The 24,345-nt window shown below is 31.8% G+C and overlaps 1 protein-coding gene across 1 annotated transcript in view; it reads left to right on the top strand.

Moving 5' to 3' along the window:
• LOC114328905 (putative U5 small nuclear ribonucleoprotein 200 kDa helicase) overlaps positions 1 to 21,843 on the top strand; it is an 89,919-nt gene extending 68,076 nt beyond the window's left edge. Inside the window, exons 14-18 of the mRNA XM_028277885.2 lie at positions 2,367 to 2,679; positions 5,495 to 5,709; positions 7,089 to 7,331; positions 16,999 to 17,241; positions 21,530 to 21,843. Of these exons, the coding sequence (XP_028133686.1) occupies positions 2,367 to 2,679; positions 5,495 to 5,709; positions 7,089 to 7,331; positions 16,999 to 17,241; positions 21,530 to 21,769 (1,254 nt within the window). The 3' untranslated portion in view covers positions 21,770 to 21,843. The remainder of the gene's footprint in view (positions 1 to 2,366; positions 2,680 to 5,494; positions 5,710 to 7,088; positions 7,332 to 16,998; positions 17,242 to 21,529) is intronic.
• The last annotated feature ends 2,502 nt before the right edge of the window (positions 21,844 to 24,345 follow it).

Below are 24,345 nucleotides of genomic sequence, written 5' to 3'. Positions count from 1 at the left end.
ACTAAGAAATGGAAAATATGAGTTGATATGATTGGATATACAAGAGAAAGTGGAAGGAAAAAGAGGACCTTGAAGACGACGCATGTTCTGGTTGAAAAATTTAATTAAAACAATGGAGTGAAAAAACAACAATAGAACTACTCTTCAGAACCGATGCAGACAGAGCAAAATGGGACATGATGGCCGCTATGTCCTTAAAGGATGGGGTAAACTAGAAGTCAAACAATAAGGAATGCACGTAATTTTCCCCTTGTTGTCATATTCTAAATTTGAAAAAATATTTAGGGAATAATCAGATTTTTTCTATTCCTATTACAGCGGTCATTTTATTGGCAAGATCTAGTTATAATGATATGACGTCATTATTATATTTGCTCATATGGTAAATGGTAACTGACATCTGTCATAATATTGGAGGTTAAATATAATGTCAAATTATTGTTTTCAAATTATATTTTATTTATTTAGTTTATATTTTAACAACAGTTTATTTTTTCACCAACTTCACTTTCCCTTTCCTTGATCTTAGGTCTTGTTGTATGGTAGGTTTAATTAGGCGTTAATTTTAAGAAATGTTGCTGACTAAATGGGCACAGCTCACAAAGGCCATAATAGAAGAAGAAAAAATAAACAAACAGACATATTACGTTACTTTATATTGGACACTGTCAGTTTGACACTTATAGTAAAGATGTTATCTTTGTTTCACACTTTTAAAGACAAAGAGAAACAGTGTAGGCAGTAGCAGCTTTGGTAAATAAACACAGTCGGAAAAATGAAAGAATAGGGCTTTTCATTCACAGTCATTTGTTTCGAGCTTCTGTGTATAATCCGTGTATAATCCGTGTATATTAATATTATACACATATTATACAACATATGACAAGCTCGAAATAAATGACAATCAATAAAAAGCCCTATACGCTGTGAGCTCGTAGGTAGAGGGATATTTAAAATTTCGCGAGCGCCAGTAGTGACAAATCAGTGAACGTTCGGTGGAAATTTGACATAAATGTCAAACTGATTAATTTAAAACATTGAAATTAAAAACATTAATAGGAAACAATATTAGTTGGTCAAAGCTGTGGTTTTTAACGTGTGGATACGTTTTAAATACTGAATTTAAGTTTTTTTAATATATCGTAATATGTAATTATAAATTAATCTAAGCGCCATCTACACGATAATTGTGAAAGTATCCGAAATAAGAAATTAATATTTCATTAATAGAACGTTTAAATGATTAGCAAAATCTTAAAAAAATCGATTACAATTTAATTACTTTTTTGCGTTGTAAATTTTAAGCGATAACAATTAAATAATAAATTTAAAATAAAAATGTATACCATTTTTATTATTCATCTTATAACTTCATCTTTTCCTAATAAATTTAAAGTTACCGGCGAAAGTTGCATTAGTAATCCGCTAGTAGCGACACCAGCGAAGCTAAGAGCGTATACGCTGTGAGCTCGTACGTAGAGGGGATATTTAAAAATTCGCGAGCGCCAGTAGTGACAAGTCTGTAAACGTTTACTGGAAATTTGACATAAATGTCAAAGTGATTAATTTAAAATTAAAAATAAAAACATTACATATATATTTTTACCTTAAATATACTTACGTTTTAAATACTGAATTTAAGTTTTTTTAATGTTCCGTAATATGTAATTATAAATTAATCTATTAATCTTAGCGCCATCTACACGATAATTGTGAAAGTATCCGAAATAAGAAATTAATATTTCATCAATAGAACGTCAAAATGATTAGCAAAATCTTTAAAAAATCGATTACAATTTAATTACTTTTTTGCGTTGTAAATATTAAGCGATAACAATTAAATAATAAATTTAAAAATTACCGGTGAAAGTTGCATTACTAATCCGCTAGGAGCGACACCAGCGAAGCTCAGAGCGTATACTCATGAACGATCACATCAGTCACTTATTTTGTATTTGCTGTCTTTTCTGTAACAAACGTTTGTTATTTATAGAAAAAGACAGCAAATACAAAATAAGTTATTGATGTGATCGTTCATGAGTATTCTTTCATTTTTCCGACTGTATGTGTTTTTTTATTTGGCAACAGCGCTGTCCTGCCAAACTTGACGGTAGCGAAAAAACTAATATTATGAGGAAAAATTTGTTGAATTTGTTTGCCGTTAAGTTTGTACCGATGGGTTATGATGTCATTAAATCTATGACGTGCATTCCTAATTGTTTGACTTCCAGTTTAATTAATATTTGTAAATAGTTGTATAATATTTATTATCTACCGGTAATAATAGTAATATCCATCTACCGGTAGTTTATCACTTTCCTTAAATTCCGTAATAATTTATTGTGATAAAGATATTTTTTGTTTAGAGCCACTTAGATCACAGACTCCATGACCACTTCAACGCCGAAATCGTGACGAAAACCATCGAAAACAAACAAGATGCCGTCGATTACTTAACGTGGACCTTCTTGTATCGTCGTTTGACTCAAAATCCTAACTACTACAATCTACAAGGTGTTACACATAGGCATTTGTCAGATCATCTGTCAGAATTGGTCGAGAATACTTTGTCCGATTTGGAGCAATCGAAATGTATTAGCATCGAAGATGAAATCGATTGCGTACCTTTGAATTTGGGAATGATCGCTGCTTATTATTACATCAATTATACTACAATAGGTAAGAATGATATTTTAATTGTTTTTTAAAGTATTTTATATAAATATTTTATAAGCAAAGACAGCATACGATTTAATTCGATACAGGGGCCACTGCCATCCGTTGACATATGAAGCGCTTATTGTATAAAGAGTATAAGTCCACAATACTTAGTTTTGAGAAAAACGAAAAAAAACTATATAGTTTAGAAACTTGATGCTCTATCAAATTTTGTTCTGTAGATAAAATGTAGAAGGAGACTAGTAGAGTGACATGTGATACAACAAACTTGGTTTTGAAAACGATTAAGGTCAAAAAGTCGTTTTTAAAGGCTGGAACTTGATTCCTTTTGTAGCGTTTTACATGTCTGCTCAGATGGGGGCAGGGATAAGACTAACTACAAGATTACTGGGGGGTCGAAATGGGCTAAAGTAGAAGGAGCAGGCACATAAAGCCTCTTTGCGAACGACAGCTCAGGTTTTGTTGGTGGCGGGTCGTGGAATCGTTAGGGGGGTGAGAGGGTTTAAAGAAGACTAACTACCATAACCAAATAAGCAAAGGACGCCGTTTGAAATAAATCTTCCGGTTCATTACTGGGTACTTACTGGACATATTCTGTACTTACGGGTACCAATTGTGGGGACATTCATCTTAGATTCCTCGATTGGGTTTAATCAGGCTATCTTTATCATCAACATTGGCTTCTATGCCAAATTCCTTTTTTTTGCTCTAAAACTTATACAGTTGCATTAGAAATCTGGTTAATAACTTTCTAAAGGGTTATACCAAATAAAATAGGTACATTTTCAAAAACATTTATTTCCAACCTCAAACTCTATTTTTTAAAACAAAATTTTTAAACAGGAAAGGAATGACTTTACTACAAGATAAAATATGAACATCTACAAATCTTTATGATTTTTACTAATACAAAACTTTTAAGATCAGTGTATCAAAACAAAACTTTGACTTATGCTGTCAAATGTCACTGCCAAAAATTACCATTGTGAAAGCAAAATATTTTTTTAAAAAATATTTAAAATTTTACCAATTTCTAATATCCACTTGGAATTTAATCACTCTTAATTTACAATCAAAATAGTACTGTACCTCTTTTAAAACGACTTGTCACACATGAACAAAGCAAACACTTTCATGTGTCAATCTACAGGTGGATGGGGCAGGCATTCCATAATACAAAGGGGCTCTGGGAAACTGGAAACTTGAACACAGGAACATAAAACAAACATCTCATCGGGACATCAATAGGGGAACAGGAACAGAACATCACCACACAAGGCCGGCCATCAGCTACGCAATTCATTTGTACTGCATCGTACAACCTAAACGAAGTACCCGATTTTCACCGTAAAATCCAATACCATGGGGTGAAATCCTTCACGAGTACTCTCAACAGGTTACAACCCTTCACACAACTTCACATAGCGACAATGCAACACTTACCGGCAAAGTATTGGTTTTTGATGAGCCCCACATTGCTGGCTAACACACCAGCGAAAGGGTACCGTGGGACTGGTTTTCGCGGGACAAAATCTTTCACCGCTGCGAACCTGTTGCGCATTTTTAAGCGAAACTGGTCCTTATCGCTGCAACACAAACAATTTTGGGACCAGTCCAATAGGTTTTTTGAAGGGGAAACAGGTACTTTCCAAATATTGTGTAATATTTTGTAATACTCAGAAGCAGGGGCGGTTCAGAATTTTTATGGTAAATTACTTCATAAAATAAATTGGAAAAATACTTATTTAGACGGGTTCTTAAAACAAAACATTGTAGCGAAATTTGTAATGGTACACTTTATACAATCAATCAATAACAGTCGAACAAGTGCTGCTTCTCTACAGTTAAATTATTAATTTATTTATAAAAAAAGGTTTATTATTACAACCAAGACCTAAAATACATCGTAAGACTAACTAACGTAAGCTAACCGAAGTAATAAAATAAACGACAAAGTGCCACAAACGAAAGAAACATACGTCAACTGATGGTGGTGACCCTTGAATCGAATTAAATCTAAACTCTCTTTCTTTATTTCATTTTACTCATATTTGAGTAATAATAAGCATAATTCTGTTGGATTTTTATCTAGATAAGCGGACAGGTGATGAATGCAAATTGTAGATTCCACCATGTCCGCTATTTATCGGTATGTTTGTTCTACCGAGATTCAATTTGACACATTCGGAATAGGAAACATACAACACAGAAATTCCTACCTCACACTATTAACTGCTAAAATCAACTTAATCTTTCATTAAAAAAAGAAGAATTATTAGAAATTGTGGGAGTGTCTACTAATCTCATAAAATTTTGTGAAGTTTATTTCTACAAAATATTTTTATTTTGTACAATAAATAATTTTCTCATTTGTTATCAATACATTATAATGGTGTAAATAAATAAATATTGATTAGCCTAAGGTTTATGTTATTTTTATGTCTGTTTACTATTAATAATATTGGCTATGAGCAGGTGCGTCGGTTGTGTAGTAATTTCCAGTCACTTCTGACAACTGAATTTCCCAAAAAAGAAATTACTAACGTCAGTGTCAAATTGAATCTCGATAGAGCGCATTCAGTATAACAGATTGTTACCAAGAATTCTGCATTCCGACTTAAAGATAATTTTCTCTTTTTTTACATATTCTACATAATATAGTTCCCATTTCATTGTGGAGGATTTCTGTATTTTCTGTTGCAACTCAGTACTCGGCTTTTTGTATATCAATTGTAAGACCATACTTAGAGTACTCATTTCAGTTTTCTAAGCACCTAGTCTAGAATATTAATAAAATGATTTTTCCTTTTTCTAGAATTGTTCAGTTTATCATTGAACAGCAAAACGAAGATTCGCGGACTCTTGGAGATCATTTCGTCTGCAGCCGAATATGAAGATGTGTCAGTTCGTCATCGAGAAGACAATATACTGCGACAGCTGTCACAGAAGCTACCCAACAAATTAACGTCGCCCTCTGGTGGTCAACCTAAGTTCAATGATCCCCACGTTAAAACCAATCTACTATTGCAGGTAACTATAAATTATTAACTTCTCTTTTATTTTTTTTAAAACAACACCTGATATTCATTGTAATCTGTCCAATCAAAAGTAATCAGCAACATGCCTTATTCATGATTAACTATTTATATGGGAAATAAGCCACAATTAAATTGAAAAAAAAAAATTATTAATTATTATGCTAATATTTATGAGTTGCGTTCCTGGAACGACTTTACTGAAAGATAGTTCATTCGATTACATGAAATCAACCCCAACTCAAGAATATCCGTCACAAAAAAATCATAGCATGTCATCTGTCTTAAAAAAGACAACCAAATGCAACGATGACAGTAAAATTCTCGCGTTAGAGATTCCATAGTAAATCACGAGGGACAACCAGGAAAAAACCTCTTGATACTATCCCGACATCGTAAGTATTTGGTCTTACATTTAATTTACTCTCAAAAACTAATACCAAATTCTGACTTTAATATGTGTAAATTATAAATAATATTAATAATACATGGATATACAATAAGTAATACTAAAATGTACAATATGTACTAACTCGTATGTTATTGACTTACTAATCGTGATATTTTCTTTTTATTAACTTCCTCTTTCATTATGGGTAACCACATCCTACTGCATTCTACCGAGGAATTTGCGACACAATTGGTTTCATTTAGCATAATTAGAGTCGCTTCTTTGATTTTTTTTCTCTTTTTACTATCTGATTTTTTCAGGACTATACTTGAATCTCTCCACTGAACTCTATGTTCATTATCCCATGCGTGTTGACATATTTGCGATCTATCAAACTCTCTATTTTTAATATAAGACTGATGTTCACTTAACGTTTAATGGTCTTGATGTTTCATCTAAATAAAATTGTTCGCATTCACAAGGTATTTTATAAATACAATTCTTTGTTCTTTCTTGTTCATTGTTATAGATCATAGATCTCAATGTGTTTGTTGTTTTGAATGTTGTTGAAATGTTGAATTTATTTCCTATTGTTTTAAGTTTCTCTTTTTATGTCGTATTCATGTAAAATAAAATAGGATGAATTTCTATTCCTGTACCTATCCCTGCCCGAACTGCACGTGCTGCTTTTGGTGAGAGGCGAAGAAAAACTCTTGTTGATCAACCAACAGTTGTTTTTCGCCTCCCACCAGAAGCAGCACGTGTAGTTTGGGAATGGATGAGTACATCCCTGCTAGTGGCTAGTTTCAACTATAATGACTTAGGGTTGTTTACACTGACGATGGTCTGATACGACCAAAAACGTTCTGTGATGTCGTATTAATCCCATTTGGATAATTAAAAAAAAATAATAAAACATATACCATTTACACTGGAAGTCTTCTAGTTCTTCAGTATGTTTTATATATTTATATCTGTTTTAGGCTCACTTATGCCGTTTACAATTAGGAGCAGAACTTCAAGGGGACACAGAAATGGTCCTATCGAAGGCCATACGACTGATCCAAGCGTGCGTAGACGTTCTGAGTTCCAATGGTTGGCTTTCACCTGCTGTAGCTGCTATGGAATTGGCACAAATGGTAACGCAAGCGATGTGGAGTAAGGACTCGTATCTGAAACAGTTACCTCACTTTGTTTTAGATGTTATCAAGAGATGCACAGATAAGGTGAGTTTTGTTTTATAGTATATTATTCAACGAGCATGTAATGGCCATTACATGTGAGTAGAATACTATACTTTTTCTTCGACCTTTTTTATTTTGCTTAGTAGAAAAATATAATTATCAACTACTAACATTATTTAAAATCGAAAAATTTTATTTTTTATAAGAAAACATATTTTATATAACTATGGCAACACTGTTAGAATTACCCTTCTTGAGCTTATCATTAGTCATGGTCTATAATAGCGGTGGCTTTAAAAATTACATGAAAAAGAACGTTTGTTCCCAATAAAAATCTATTGTACAATCAACAGTAAGTGAAACAGAATTCATTGATATAAATTTCATATCCGTAAACCCTCTTACGGAATTAGTACATATTGTTTATGTTTACCTTTTAATAACGTCAATATTAAAGTGTCAAATATTGAAATTTAAACTTAAAAAATATACTAACCAATTATTACAGTTAAAAATCCTTTAAACATTTTTCGAAGTTAATTCTTGATATAAATTACAACGATTATTTCATTCATAGGAGATTCTGACCAATAGAAAGCAACAGAAATGCAAATTAAGGTGATAATTTTTGATAATATCCCGTCGTCAAGTATATTACGTCAGATGCCCTTCGTTGCTACGAAAAAATACATTCAGTGACATTAATGACAATTAATGTTTTAAAAGTTATAAAAGTGATGACTTTCAACCGTAAAATATTTTATATCAACTGTGTGTTTAACAGTACTAATTTGTACTTACATAAATAAATTACAATAAAATTCTGGTTTTGAACAGTTTTATTCATGAAATATTCTAAACAAATTGCACTCGATCTCTAAAATGAATATAGAATTTTTGCCCTCGTGACACTTTGACATAATTTCACTCGCCTTCGGCTCGTGAAATTAAAACTGTCAAAGTGTCACTCTGAAAAAATTCAATAATTTTAGAGCTCTTGTGCAATTACTACTGATTATTTTATTAAATAAACAAGTTTAAGTAATAAAGTTTATTTGCTAATACAGTAGAACCCCGAAAATCCGAACTAATTGGGGGGACAGCCTGTTCGGATTCCGAAAAGTTCGGATTATCCGAAAGTTAGCCTTAACTAGTAGTTCAAAGCTTTCATTGTGATTTTGAGTAGCCAAACGTTCTCGCAAAAGTGTGGACAATATTTTTGGACTCAAGTTGACTACGAGAGAACCAAAGTAAGTTTGTGTTTAACCTTTATAAACACTTTATAAACCTATATATTAAAGTATAATATTTATTTTTAAGAAATTTTAAATGTCGAAAGTCCTAGTAATCCTACATTGTCCAATTTTCTGGCTTTACTTTGTATAATAAACATGTTTTTAAGTTTTTGTCTTGAATTTTTAAATTTTTTTCACTTTCCGTTGGTTCGGATTTGCCGAAAATTCGGATTCGCGGGGTTCGGATTTACGGGGTTCTACTGTAATAAGTATATTAAAAGTGCCATGCACCACTTGAATCTAACTTCAACCCGTGAGTAACTTCAGCCCGTGAGTAGTGAACTCACGGGTAAAGTAATGGGTGTTATCTATTCAAAAATAGTGAATAATGAGCATATTAGTAAACGGTCGTAAAAAAATAAGTTATTCATAAACACAAATTTATTTTCTTTTCTCTTTCAGTTCGTTTTATGCTGACATGCATGTATTTTGTCTTCCATTTGCTGATTTACAGTCCTCTCATATTAGACCAGGACTAATCTGTAAAAAAACGTGTATTTTTGGATGTGAGAGGTGGCATTCGGATTTTTGCAGATAAAGTTAGGTGACACCTTCAGTAATAATAATTGACTTATGCTCCTTCTCAGATATACCCGGAACATTAATAAAAAAATTAAAATATTTAAAAATTTCGAAAAACATCGATTTTTTTTCTGCTTTCTTTGCTTATAACTTTAAAACGATTCGTTTTGGAACAAAGTCGCATAAAAATAAAATAAAGATAATTGAATTTTGTATGATATACGACTGGTCAAAAGTGTCTTAAGGTATTACATACCTTTTCTGCAATATAGCAATAAATACAAAATAAGGGGGCAAAATACGCCTGCTGTTATTCCAACCACTTTGGTGGCACTTAGAACCTTAGTAATTCGCTTAGAAAATTCTTATAACTTACTTAAATGGTCTACCAAATTTCATTAAAATCGACCTAATAGATTTTGCATAATAAATTTGCAATGTAAATGTTTTTAAAAAAGTTCAAATTTTTTAAAATCTTTCTGAACAATAAGTAGACCATTTAGAAGTTGGCTAATTTTTTTACATATAAAGGGTGCTCTACCTATCTAATACACTTTACAGAATTAAAATCGGATTATTTAAGGGGCCTCAGCAATGTTTTAAAATTATAAACCATTTTTTGGCTTATAAACAAATAGCTTAGTTTAATAATAAAAAAATTAATTTTTAGCAATGCAAATAATTAAAACCGGTATAATTTGACTTAAACTTTCAAATCCTGTCAGCAGAATTGCTATTTTATTTTTTAATCAAAAGTTCTTCTCGTTCAAAAATTGCAATTTTTCGATTTTGTGAATGTTCCACCGCGTTTATCTCGAAAACTATGCATCCTACGAAAAAACTTGTAAGAACATTTTTTGCTTAGAATTACCCCAGAAATACAAACAAATGTTTTATTTTGGGAAAAATCGATGTTATGTAATTCCTCAAGTTCTTTGTTTATAACAATCTTATCGACATCCGGATCAACTGTTACCCAAAAAATTCGTGTTCTACGGGTCAAAATACATAAAAAACTTGGGTAAGTCCATCTAAATAAAGGAGCCCGTAGCACCCCTCCTGGACACAGCACTAATTTGTTTATAAGCCAAAAAATTGTTTATAACTTTAAAACATTGCTGAGGTTGCTTAAATAATCCGATTTCAATTCTGTAATGTGCATTAAATAGGTGGAGTGCTTCTTTATATGTAAAAAATTAACACATCTTTGTATGTTCTAGTTTTTGTTGTGCAAGATTTTAAAAAATTTTAATTTTTAAAAAAAAGTTTAGATTGCAAAATTATTATGCAAAATCTAGTAAGTCAATTTTAATCAAATTTGGTGGACGGTTTTAGCACATTACAAACATTTTCTAAGCGAATTAGGAAGGTTCCAAGTGTAACCTAAGTGATGGAAAAACATTGAATAAGGACAGGCTTGTTTTGCCCCCTTATTTTATATTTATTGCTATTTTGCAGCAAGGGTGTTAAATTAAGACAGTTTTAACCAATCGTATTTGATAGAAAATTTAATTATCTTTGTTTTATTCTTATACGACTTTGTTCCCAAATGAATCGTTTTAAAGTTATAAGCAAAAAAAGTAGAAAAAAAAAACGAAATTTTTTGAAATTTTTAAATATTTTATTTTTATTTATAATGTTCCGGGCATATTTGAGAAGGAGCATAAGTCAATTATTATTAGCGAAGTTATCACCTAACTTATCCGCAAAAATCCGAATGCCACCTCTCACATCCACCTAAAAACAGATCATTTCTGGTCTATATTAAATCTGGCTTAAAATTTGTTGAAATAATATTTTTGAAGCTTTCTTTCTGATTTGCCACTATGGTTATATTGGTTCTATTGTTTTGTTTAGAATGACATAAACTAACTTACAGCCATTCTGTATAATCTCTTTAGAAAAATCCTTTATATTGACAGTGATAATGGCATACATAATACATGTCATATAAATTTCACGACCTTCTCTAAGTAAAATTTTTCGTGGTAGTAACATCTATCTAATGTAATGAAAAATATCTCTGATAGCCAGTCGCTTTGTCGCTCCCCGTTTTTAACTTCTTCTTCTTATGCAATCCATTAATGGATGTTCGCGATCACGTTTGACCATTTTTATCTATCCCTTGCAGAATGTATTAGGTCTCATATGTTTCTTAGTCCTGTCCTTTGTTTGACATTACGGAGCCATGACATTTTCGTCCTGCCCACTCCCATTTTCCTTCGATCTTTCCTTCAATTAAGATTTTGCAGAAACTGGTATCTTTCGTTTCTAATTAGGTGCCCCAGGTATGCCTTTTTCTATGTTTAATTGTGCATAGTAGTTGTTGTTCTGTACCAATTCTTCTCAGGATTTCTTCATTTGTTATTCGTGCGGTCCAGGGAACTTTAAGGATTCGTCGATAAATCCACATCTCATATGCCTCTAGCTTATTCATTGTGTTTATTTTTAAAGTATATGCTTCCATGCCATATAGGAGCACTGACCATATACAGGGTGAGTCATGACGAACTGTACATACTCCTACCTCGTATAGAGGCCCCTATGGGGAATAAAAAATGACCATTAAAAAGTGTCTGCGAGTGTCAGGGCGAGTTTCGCATTTTGACGGAAATTTATATTCGTCATCATTTTTGAACAGTCAGATCCACGTGTCTTTTATTTTGGTCAATCGTTACACTATTACCACCTAATCAACTGATTTATTCAAACTAGAAAAAAATCAGGTCCGGCTTTAAAAAATTAGTTCGTTTGGGTCTTAGAAAAAATTTCACCGTGTATAAGCTTTTTGAAAACTCTAATAATAATTTTACAAATTAGACAAATAGGCAATTAAAATGACATATTTATTTTTTCCCCACACGATTACTTAATTTTTTATAAAAAAAATCAAATTTGACTATGAATTAAAAATTTGGTAAAGTGAACCATAGATTTAAAAGAAATTAACTTTTATTACAAAAATTAATTTTTTTAAACAAATATTTGATTTATGTTACCACCCAATCAACTGATTTATTCAAACTAGAAAAAATCAAGTCCGGATTTAAAAAATTAGTTCGTTTGGGTTTTGAATAAATTTCACCCTGTATACGCTTTTTGAAAACTCTAACATGAATTTTACAAATTAGACAAATAGGCAATTAAAATGGCATATTTATTTTTTCCCCACACGATTACTTAATTTTTTATAAAAAAATCAAATTTGTCAAAATCGCAATTTTACCATAAAAATAAAAAAAATTAAACAACGTTTTTCGTAAAATTAAAAGTTTCACCATTTTTTTTTTCTATAACACGTCTAGATCTAAAACTCCCCATAACACTTCTCTTTGGACTCTATAGTTTAACATAGACGTGATCAAATAGATAAATTTTAAATTTTTTCACTTAATTTTTGCGATTTAACTTTGCAATTCACGAAACAAGTAAAAATTCATAACTTTTACGAGAAGAAAACTGAAAGTCTACAACAAGTTGTCATAGTCTTGACAAGGGTAAGAGATATGTGCTGTAAAAATTTCAGAAAAAAAAATTCAATGGAACGTTGTAGCGAGTTAAACCGTGATTTCTTTTTTTTTTTTCATTTTTAGGTTAAAATTCCGATTTTGACTAATTTGATTTTTTAATAAAAAATTAAGTAATCGTGTGGGGAAAAAAATAAATATGCCATTTTAATTGCCTATTTGTCTAATTTGTAAAATTCATATTACAGTTTTCAAAAAGCGTATACAGGGTGAAATTTTTTCTAAGACCAAAACGAAATAATTTTTTAAATCCGGGCCTGATTTTTTTCTAGTTTGAATAAATCAGTTGACTGTGTGGTAACATAAATTAAATATTTGTTAAAAAAAAATAAATTTTTGTAATAAAAGTAAATTCTTTGTAAATCTATGGTTCACTTTACCAAACTTTTAATTATTATTCATAGTCAAATTTGATTTTTTAATAAAAAATTAAGTAATCATGTGGGGAAAAAATAAATATGCCATTTTAATTGCCTATTTGTCTAATTTGTAAAATTCATATTAGAGTTTTCAAAAAGCGTATACAGGGTGAAATTTTTTCTAAGACCCAAACAAACTAATTTTTTAAAGCCGGACCTGATTTTTTCTAGTTTGAATAAATCAGTTGATTGGGTGGTAACATAAATCCAATATTTGTTAAAAAAAATAATTTATGTAATAAAAGTTAATTTTTTTAAAATCTATGGTTTACTTTACCAAACTTTTAATTCACAGTCAAATTTGATTTTTTTATAAAAAATTAAGTAATCGTGTGGGGAAAAAAATAAATATGCCATTTTAATTGCCTATTTGTCTAATTTTCAAAATTCATATGAGTTTTCAAAAAGCATATACAGGGTGAAATTTTTTCTAAGACCCAAACGAACTAATTTTTTAAGGCCGGACTTGATTTTTTTCTAGTTTGAATAAATCAGTTGATTAGGTGGTAATAGTGTAACGATTGACCAAAATAAGATACACATCGATCTGGCCGTTCAAAAATTATGGCGAATACAAATTTCTGTCAAAATGCGAAACTCGCCCAGTATATTATTAAACAATGGGAGCAGACACTTTTTAATGGTCATTTGTTATTCCCCATAGGAGCCTCTATACGAGGTAGGAGTATGTACAGTTCCTCATGACTCACCCTGTATAGCATTTCGTGTATCTTACTTAGTCTTAGGCTTAGGTCAAAGTCAGAGTCCGTAAAGACGTTTCTGAATTTCATGAATGCACTTCTGGCCCTTCTGGCCGCGTTTTTAACTATTACTTGGTATTCGCTTCCATTCTACTTTTTTATTTCTTACCCAGTTCTTGATGTGCTGAGTCTGCGCGTTATCCTTCCAAACAATTTCTTTTATATGTGAATTTTTATAATTCGAATTTTTGCAGTCGAATAAACAGGGATAGACACTGTATGAATTAAATAATCAGTTTCTTCGTTTGTTAACACCTCCATGTTATCCAACTTCACGACGGTACTAACGGCAGTACTGTGTTCGGTAAAGAGTGTCGTTTGCCGTCGAGCGTCACAGCAACTGCCGTTCTGCCGGTCAGCAGTTGCAGTCAGATGTCGGAATCAGTCTCATACAAATTAATAGTGCAAAGTAGTGAGGTCTGTCACGGTGACAACTGCAACTGCTGTCTGCAGTCGTTGTCGGAATCGTACCTGAAGGCACGATTCCGACATCGACGGCAGGCGGCAGACCGCCACTGCAGGGCGGCAGTTGCAGTTGTCGCCAGGATGACGTCATTACTTTGCACTATTAATTTGTTTATTTCTTAGCAACTGACGTTCTGCCGAACAACAGGTGCTAATATACAAATTAATAGTGCAAATTAATGACGTCGTCATGGTGACAACTCTAAGGCTACGGCTCAACGGGCGAGAAATTGACGCTAGCAGTAGCGGTAAAATTACGGCAGCAGCGCAGCTGTAAAATATTGGCTTCACGAGAACTACAATTTACAATATGCATAGCGCCGCATCTTGGTTTGTAATGGCTCCATGCAGGGTCGGCGATAACGGGCCTGCGATGGATGCATTGCAGGCGGGCGCTCCTATGTGAGGGGCTCCAAAATGAGCTTTTTTCTGTATACATGTTAAGCAAAATATTGTACTAATAAAAAAAAACGAAGGGCGTCTATACTAATTTTGCAGACGGGACTTCATATCACCCATTTTCATAGGTCCACTGACATCTTCTACGGTCTTTCGCTTCAAGGAGTTACTTAACATTTGACGATTGAGCACATCTTCGTTTAATTCACGATTGTGGTCATCCATAATTTCCGTCACTACGTTGTCCCCTTGGGTTTTTAAAATTGCTTTACATTTTTCTTTTGTCTGTGCACAACAAATTTAACGCTTGTCATCATGCCGTCATTTTTTAGAGATTTTTGTGAAAACGATATTTGAACACAATCAATTGTTTTCCTTTTTCACTAAGAACAACTTTCACAGAATTCATTTTGGCAATCAACTCAAACCGTATCGTATACAGATAGATCGAGCTCTATAGTGTTACCCTTCCTTATTAACTTCTTTATTTTTACCATACATATAGGCAAAACGCTCGGGCAGGTCGAATTTTAAAATAATCATAGTATATTATAGCATCAATGTTTCGAACTTTCGAACTTTTCGAATACTGATTACAAAAATGTATAATACTTTAATCCTTTTTGAAAGCGTAGGTGCAAAATTTCGATCGAATTCTTTTTAAATTCATTCATTTTTTTTCCAATCCTGAGAAGACTAATAAGTATTTTTGAAAAATTTAAACGCAGAATTAAATATTACAGTATTATCGAGGGTCAAAAGCCCCTGAGAACTTCCATAATGTTTATTTTAATAAGTCACAGGGGTAAAAAAAGAGAAAATATAGTCTGATTTTTAATTTCAAATATATCATTCAAATAAAACTTCTTGTTTATTCTAAGGACTTTCAGCCCTCCGTATTAATGTAATCTTTCATTATGTGTTCAAATTTTTCAAAAATACTTATTGGTTTTCTCAGGATTTGAAAAAAATTAATGCGTTTAAAAAGACTTCGATCGAAATTTTGCGCCTACGGTCTCAAATAGGATTAAAGTAAAGTATTATCCATTTTTGTAATCAGTATTTCAAAATCTTTTAAATGTGGTGTCACATGATGTACTTTCCCATTTAAAAAAATCAAAGTTATGCCTGTCACCTGAAGAGGGATCGCGTAAAGTTCGAAACATTGATGCTATAATATACTATGATTATTTTAAAAATCGACCTATCCCAGCGTTTTGCTTATGTGCTAAAAATAAATAAGTTAATAAGGGGGTTAACACTTATTCCAGCGCACTGTATGTATTACATTTTATATTTGATTATCATAAATGCATATCCAATAAAATACTTACAAATTAAAAGCTATTAAAAGGTAATTAGAAGGATTACGATGCCCGGGATTCAATTCGACCATCTAAATATTTTGACCCTTCTTAATTTAGATATATTTATGGTACTCAATTTACCTCCGCTCCTGTAATTTACTGTAAAAATAGGTCGGACCTATCCATCTGCGACATGACCTTGACGACGCGTCTTTTAACGATCTTGAGCGATAGTTTACAGCATCGTGGAGCCGCCCAGTATTATCGCTGTTGGTTTCATTTATCACTCTTCATTTTACTGCTACTGCTAGCGTCAATTTCTTGCCCGTGGAGCCGTAGCCTTACTGCCGCCTGCAGTTGCCGTCTGACGCCTGCAGTCGATGTTGATGCATTCGGCAGTTATAGTTGTCACCATGACGATGTCATTACTTTGCACTATTAATTTGTATATTTATTAGCAACTGACGTTCTGCCAGACAGCAGTTGCTAATAATTATACAAATTAATAGTGCAAAGTAATGACGTCTGTCACGGTGGAAACTGCAATTGCCGTCTGCAGTCGTTGTCAGAATCGTACCTTAATGGTTTTCATCATTGCTGTTTCTAGCATTCTTTTTGTACCCCCTCTCTGTCAGTTCGTGTTTCTGTCATGTATGTCATTATTGGTCTGATGACTGTTTTGTAAATTCTGCCTTTCATATCTTTTCCGATATTTTTATTTCTCCATATTGTGTCATGCAGGCAACCTGCGGGTCTGTTTGCACTATTCACTTGATCTTCCACTTTTGTTTGGTGCTATCCGTAGCTAGATAGTGAGATGCCTAGATATTTAAACTCCATCTGTTGCTCTATTATCTGACCATTCAGCTGTAATTTATGTCTTAGTAGATTTACTGTTATAACCATGCATTTGTCTTTCTTGGGAAATTAACATGTTAAACTTTTCCTTTTACTATTTTTTTAATCTTTTTTAATTAGTAGTATGTTATTATGTGTATATTTTTTTAATTGCAGGGAGTTGAAACAGTATTCGACATTATGGAACTGGAAGACGAAGATCGATCGAAGTTGCTCCAGATGACAGAAACACAAACGGCTGACGTAGCTAAATTCTGTAACCGATATCCCAACATAGAACTCACCTACGAAGTCATAGACAAAGACCAAATCCATTCAGGATCGTCGGTCCATGTAGCTGTTCAATTGGAAAGAGAAGATGAAGTGAGCGGACCAGTTATTGCTCCATTTTTCCCACAGGTATGTATATTATAAATGAATCGAATATATGTTTACATACACGGGGTTATATGTTTACATTCGTAAACAAAATTGTATATAATTTTAAATTAGACCTTATAAACGTCAGTAGAAAATACAGTTATGTGACGTCACTAGTGTTTTTGATCGTTTGAACTATTCATAGAAAACTTGTACTTTTACAAAATGGTTTTGTTTTTCATAGTAAACCTTCTTTCCTTTCCTTCAAAAACTGTATCAAACTCCAATCTCAACAAACTGGTATATATTATTTCAATGACATACGATAAATGTCATTAGAATATAAATATTTTTCCTTTATTACGCGACGACGAGCTGGCCAAATACCCAAGTAGGTGGAGGCCAATAAACTAAAGAAGAAGAAGAAGAAGAATATACCTAAATATAACCTAACTATAACATAACCTATAACCTAACTATAATATAACCCACGGTTATTAGACTTTATTACGGTTGCCGTGACCAACGGTGGTGGGGAGACTTATATTTTTGACTTTACGTTACAAGAGTACACAATCCCATATTTTTAAATGATTTTCGATAATTGAATGTGTGTTATTGTGTATTATTTGTGTTATTATTAAATAATAAGACAAATAATACACATTTTATCTTATACCGGGTAGTGAATCGTAAAACGGGCCATAGGAAACTCAGTAGAGAGTTTTTGTTGCTACGTAACGTAACGCATCTCCGTGTACGTAAAGCAACTAACGTGTCGTAGAGGATGAACGTTAAAATAGGTAGTTTTTGTAACTGCCTTAACGTAACGTAAAGCAAATCGTAAAGTCATCTTTAAATTCCGTTGACATTAAAAAAATTAAACAATGTTCACACAATATACAATTAATATACAAATGTAAAAAAAAGATAAATTAATGATGAAATTGTATGGTTTTAATTGGTTCTATTTAAATATAAAAATATTATTTTTCCTTAGGTTAAAATTTTTTTATTTTTGTTTATACCTACTTTTTAGTTGTAAATTATTGTACCTACATCAGAATTCCAGTATAAGTAAATAAATTGTTCATATTTGTTTGAAAATTTTACTGAAATTAGGTCATTTGTTTATCTAGTTATTAATTGTGGTGATCACTGTATTTCTTAAATTAATACAAGATTTGTTTGTTTTGCTTTATTAATAGACAACTTAAAAACAATAAAATTTTAAATCTATTATGAAGTTCCAATTACAAACACAGAATAATTTTACTCAAATAGAAACCAATTAACAATATAACCTTAAAATGTTTATAAACGGGTAGTACGCTGATGAAATGTTCATTTGGTAGGTAATCGGGCAAGATCCTCGTGTGCATTCGGTGACTTTCGTCTCGATAGGGATGCGTTCTCACGTACGTATCAGAGCGTTACTTTAGGTAATACGTATCTCGATGCGTTAGTTCAACCATTAATGCGCATGCGTATATGTCAAAAAGATGCGTTACGTTTACGTATTTGTGTGCACAAAAACTCCCTAATGTAAATTTCTAAATTGTTGAATTCCTGCTTCCCTAATTATTTTACATCAAAAGTCATGCGAGAATACTTGTAGAGAATTAAAATCTGTATCAAAATCAAAAGTTAAAATTGTTCTACGATTTAAATGCATTCCAAAATTTTGAAAAATATGATACATTTGCCACAATAGGTATGCGTGTAAAAGGGCCACACGTTACTATTTAACTGACAGTGCTCACACCATTGACTGAATAAAAAATCTTTCTGAACTGATAAAAAAACTGAGGGTATCTTATCATCTGTATTGTTTTTGAACAATAAATAATAAAATAAAAATATTGACAGTTCAAAAATGTGAACATTATTGCATTGTGCGCGGCCTAATTTTGGGCTGAAAAACTGAAATGTATTACATTTTTACAAAATTTTGGAATAGGTATGTTTAATTCGTAGACCAACTTTAACAGTTGTTTTCAACAGATTTCAATCATCTACAAATAGTTTCTAATGTCTTTTGTTGTAAAATAATTATTAGGGAAGCTGGAATTCAACAGTTTAGAATTTTACATTGAGTTAATGCAAAATTTTGACGCATGTCAAAATTCTCAATGTGCTTTAATTGTATTCATTTTTTTCGAATCCTGAGAAAACTAATAAATATTTTTGAAAAAGTTAAACTGACGATGAAAGACTACATTATTACCGAGGGCCGAAAGTCCCTGAGAACTTCTATAATGTTTATTTTAATAAGTTACAGGGCTGAAAATAAAAGAGAAGTGTGATATTTAATTTAAAATATTTCATTCAATAGAAACTCCTTGTTTATTCTAAGGGGCCTTCCGCCCTCGGTAATAATGTAATCGTTCATCCTGCGTTTAAATTTTTCTAAAATACTTAGTTTTCTCAGGATTCGAAAAAAATCATATTACGATTCAAATGACAGTACACTCTCGTGACGTAATCGCACCCTTAATGTTCATTGGTTAGTCGATCTAGGCAACCGTAGTAATGTCTAAGAACCGTGAATATAACCTAAATATAAACGGAACATAGAGGTATATATTAACATAGAGTGAGCCTACCTTCCGCGCTTTCTGACGACAAGATCTCATGGACTGGTTTGCGGCATCTGTTTCTAACACATTGCATCGAGAAACTAAGATGACATTAAGTGTGAGTATAGGTACGGAAGGGGAGGACAACTGTCGCCGCTTTACTATGCGTAAGAGTGAAAAAGCACTAATCCAAATAAAGAAAAGATGGTGTCGTGACTTCGCTCTGAATGACACTCTCTCTATGCTAATATATAACTCTATGAAACGGAACCTTATTCGCAAAATTAAATTCCAACAGAGGGCGCTCAAAATTTCAAAGATGGACGATAACTCTAGGAAAACAATTCATTTGTCATTTGACCTCACAGTTCTAAAACGTTAAATTAAAATCATTTACACGAGTGTTTTGCCAAAGTAACCACTCAGTTTTGCCACTAAGACATCTTATAGGTTAAAGACGACTCAAAATTATGTTTCATCTGTATGCATTCATTAAAATTTGATGCTAACTACTGATTTGTTTTTACCTTTTTTTTTTCATAAAAAAAATCTGGCCCCCCGATAATCACACAGCGTTTTAAAAATTATTAATCTATCTTAAAAATTCTAATTTTGTTTTTAATTTAGTTAATAGGTACAGTACAATTTATTTTACACTAACAGATGACAATTTTTAATTTAATAAAAACTGCAAACTAAGTAGGTGACTTTATTTTATAATAATTGTGTTATGGAAATTATGAGGTGGTCGGAATATTTTGCATAAGAATGTACATTCTATGTACAGAATATATACTACATTTTATTTATTTATTTAATTTTGCTGTCGCTTAAACATTTAAAAATGCTACGTTTAATACAAACGTTAAATTAACAAAATGTGTGATTTGGCATTGGTTAGTTTACGTCAGTACATAGAGTATAATAGGAATGAATACTGAGGAACACTGCAATAGTTTTTTACTGACCGCAAATATGTACACAAATTAATGACAAAGTCAATGTTTTCCTAGAGTAGATGCTTTTCAAGTTCGCCACCAGACGTCGCCCACTTTGCGGTTCCTCACCAATAGTTAAACTCTGTGACGTCACGGTTCATTTGAACTATTTTAAGATACAGAAGACTTTAAATTTGTACTTCTAAGTTATTATGAGTTTTTGAAACGTGAAATTTTGGATGCGTGAAATTTCATTTTTATACAAAACTGAACATTATTATGTAATAAACAAAATGTGCAGGTTTCCTATTGCTTAAGGGTTTCAAGGGAAAAATCATAAGAAGAATCTATGGAGGAATAAAAGATCAAGGTTAGTGGCGCAGGAGTTGCAACTTTGAGTTGTATAGAAGTTTCAGGGAGCCTGACGTTGTAAAATTCATTAGGGTAGAACGCCTTAGATGGATAGGGCTTATCAGGCGAAAGGAAAAAAGAAAGTCGGAAAAGTTTTTGACCGAAGAGGGCTGATGGGGCAATGACCCAAAGAACGACCGAGACTTAGGTATCAAAACAACCTAGAGGACGATTTAAAATGTATTGGGAGGTAGAGTATGGAGGAGGGTAATCCAGCGACAGCGACAATCAATGAAATATTGTTCTGAAGAAGGCTTTGGCTCATAACGAGCAGTTATGCTACTGATAATAATGATGACTGTTATTTAGTTAGGTCTTATCGAGTGAAGTGGTTTCTTGTATATATTTTCTTAATTTGTGTAACATTTCCGGTGTCGTAATTGATCTTTATTGTTACAGAAACGCGAGGAGGGCTGGTGGGTAGTCATCGGTGAACCCAAATCCAACTCACTTCTATCCATTAAGAGGTTAACTCTTCAGCAGAAAGCAAGAGTTAAATTGGACTTCGTAGCACCTAGTCCTGGACATCACAACTACACGCTATATTTCATGAGTGATGCTTACCTAGGATGCGATCAGGAATACAAATTTTCTATTGAAGTTGGCGATTTTGAGTCCAGTGAGAGCGAATCAGAGTGAAGAGTTTAGTGTAATATTAAGTTTTGTACAGTTTTCATGAAAATACAAAAAAATAAATATAGTTTTAAGGTAGATTATGTGTTTTATTAAATAATATTTATTGCAGTTAGTTTTATCTAGACTACATAAACCATGGTGGAATCAAACTTGTAAAGAAGCAATTAACAAAAAACCAACAAAATACTCACAATTACATAAATTACAAGATTGGTTTGATGAAAAATTTTTGCGACAAGCTTAAGAAACAATTCTCCTTTAACGGATATTGGGACGTAAATTAATAAGATTAAAAAATATATATAGGGTGTTTCATTGGGAAACGGAAATACTTTAACGGTGAATAGGGGTCACCGAGCCGGTTTTAAATATACTAAATTTTTTGCCCTACCGACTTTATAACCGAGTTACAGGGTGTTTTATCGATTTTGCCCATTTATTTCCTAAGCCATAACTTTAGAACCACCCTGTATATTTTTTTGATATTTGGTACACATATGTCTCATTCAAATCCCAAACGACCGACATACTAACCATAAGAAAAATCCAGGTCCGGATTAACATAAAATTATAAAGTGATTGTGACCTTAAAACAACACCCTGTATATTCAAATTTTGGAAATCTGTTTGCATATTTGAAAAGAGCACAAAAAAGTAAGTTAATGGTTTGCTTCAATTTTTTGGCCAGAGAATTTTATGACTTTAATTTTGAAATTATATCGAATTTTTTAAGAACTCTGACATTAAAAAGCAGATATTATTAACTTTTAGTTATAAATTATTAAAGTTAATGAATAAATACTCATTTTAAAAATAATCAATACTTATTTACCACATTGGAACGACCCAATTACTAATGACGAGGAAAATCCAGGTCCGGATTAACAAAAAAAATATAAAGTAATTGTGACCTTGGCCCAACACTCTGTATATTGAAATTTTGAAAATTTGTCTGCGCATTTTAAAAGAGCATAAAAAACTTTGATTAAAGATTTATTTGATTTTTTTGCGCCGTTGATTTAATTACATCAATTTTGAAATTATATTGCAATTTTAAAGAATTCTGAGATTAAAAACCAGGTGTTATTACCTTTTAATAATTTAATGTTAACGAAGCAATACTTATTTTAAAAATACCTAATACTTCTTTACTACGCTGGCTTCATGGATTCTCTGGATCTGTAGCTGTATTCAAATCATTAAAAATTACAATTGCGAGAATTGGGATATTTTAATGATTTAGTAAATTATTTAGTATAAATTATAATTAAATATCTAATAAAAAACAAGAATGTGTGTGTACTTTGTACGCACGTAAGAAGTTATACTTCTATTATATGATTTCTTAAAAATACATATACTTTAAACAGTTTGTTTTAATTTTTTTTAAACACAAAACTAATTTTGTGCTTACCGCTTTCAAAAAAATTAAAAAAAGTATAGGATTGCTCCGGATTCGTACTCAAGACCTCTCGATCTCTGGCCGAATACTATACCAAATACGCTACGAGGACTGTGTCTGTATCGGTTCAGACGTACCCAATGACAATTCACGGTAACAAACGGGCAAGGTGAAGTATAATAAATATACAATAAATTGTTTTAATAATACTAATCTTACTCCTGAGGAAGACAAATCCAAAGACACAAAAATTATAATAAATATATTTACTAAAAACACTAATACCTATATTCTTTTCACACCTTTTCTTGCACTGATATATTTATACATAACTTGAAAGATAGCAACTAAACGCCATACTGTCTGTGTACTCTCTGTGTGTGAAATTTTACTTTCAATCGCGCCTAAAGAAGTATAACTTCAAAAAAATCGTTTAAACAATTCAACAATTTAACATAAATTAAAAATATTTAAACTATAACAGTTGCTCAAAATGTCCGCCATTTGGTTCGATGCATTTCCTTGCTCATTTTAAAAGATTTCGAATCGATTTTCTAATTTAAATTGGGATTGTTCTTAATTTTTCTGGCAGCTTCTTGACACCTTGACAGAATTAATCAATATTATTTCAAAATTGCCGTAATTAAATTATCTGCTCAAAAATTTGACAGGCACCTTTTAACGCACGTTTTTTAAAATACGCAAATAAATTTTCAAAATTTCAATATACAGGTTGTTGTTTCAAGGCACAATTACTTGATATTTTTTTGGTTAATCCGGACCTGGATTTTTCTTGTGATTACTAATTGGGTCGTTCCAATGTGGTAAATAAGTACTGATTATTTTTAAAATGAGTATTTATTTATTATCTTTAATAATTTATAACTAAAAGTTAATAATATCTGCTTTTTAATGTCATAGTTCATAAAAAATTCAATATAATTTCAAAATTAAAGTCATAAAATTGTCTGGCCGAAAAATTAAAGCGAATCATTAAACTTACCTTTTTGTGCTCTTTTCAAATATGCAAACAGATTTTTAAAATTTGAATATACAGGGTGTTGTTTTAAGATCACAATTACTTTATAATTTTTTGTTAATCCGGACCTGGATTTTCCTTATGGTTAGTATGTCGGTCGTTTGGGTTTTGAATGAGACATATGTGTACCAAATATCA

Source organism: Diabrotica virgifera, chromosome 4 (genome assembly GCF_917563875.1).
Source record: "Diabrotica virgifera virgifera chromosome 4, PGI_DIABVI_V3a".
Classification (NCBI taxonomy): Eukaryota; Metazoa; Arthropoda; class Insecta; order Coleoptera; family Chrysomelidae; genus Diabrotica; species Diabrotica virgifera.
The sequence above is the reverse complement of the archived record's forward strand: the minus strand, read 5'-3'. Positions and strand labels throughout refer to the sequence as shown.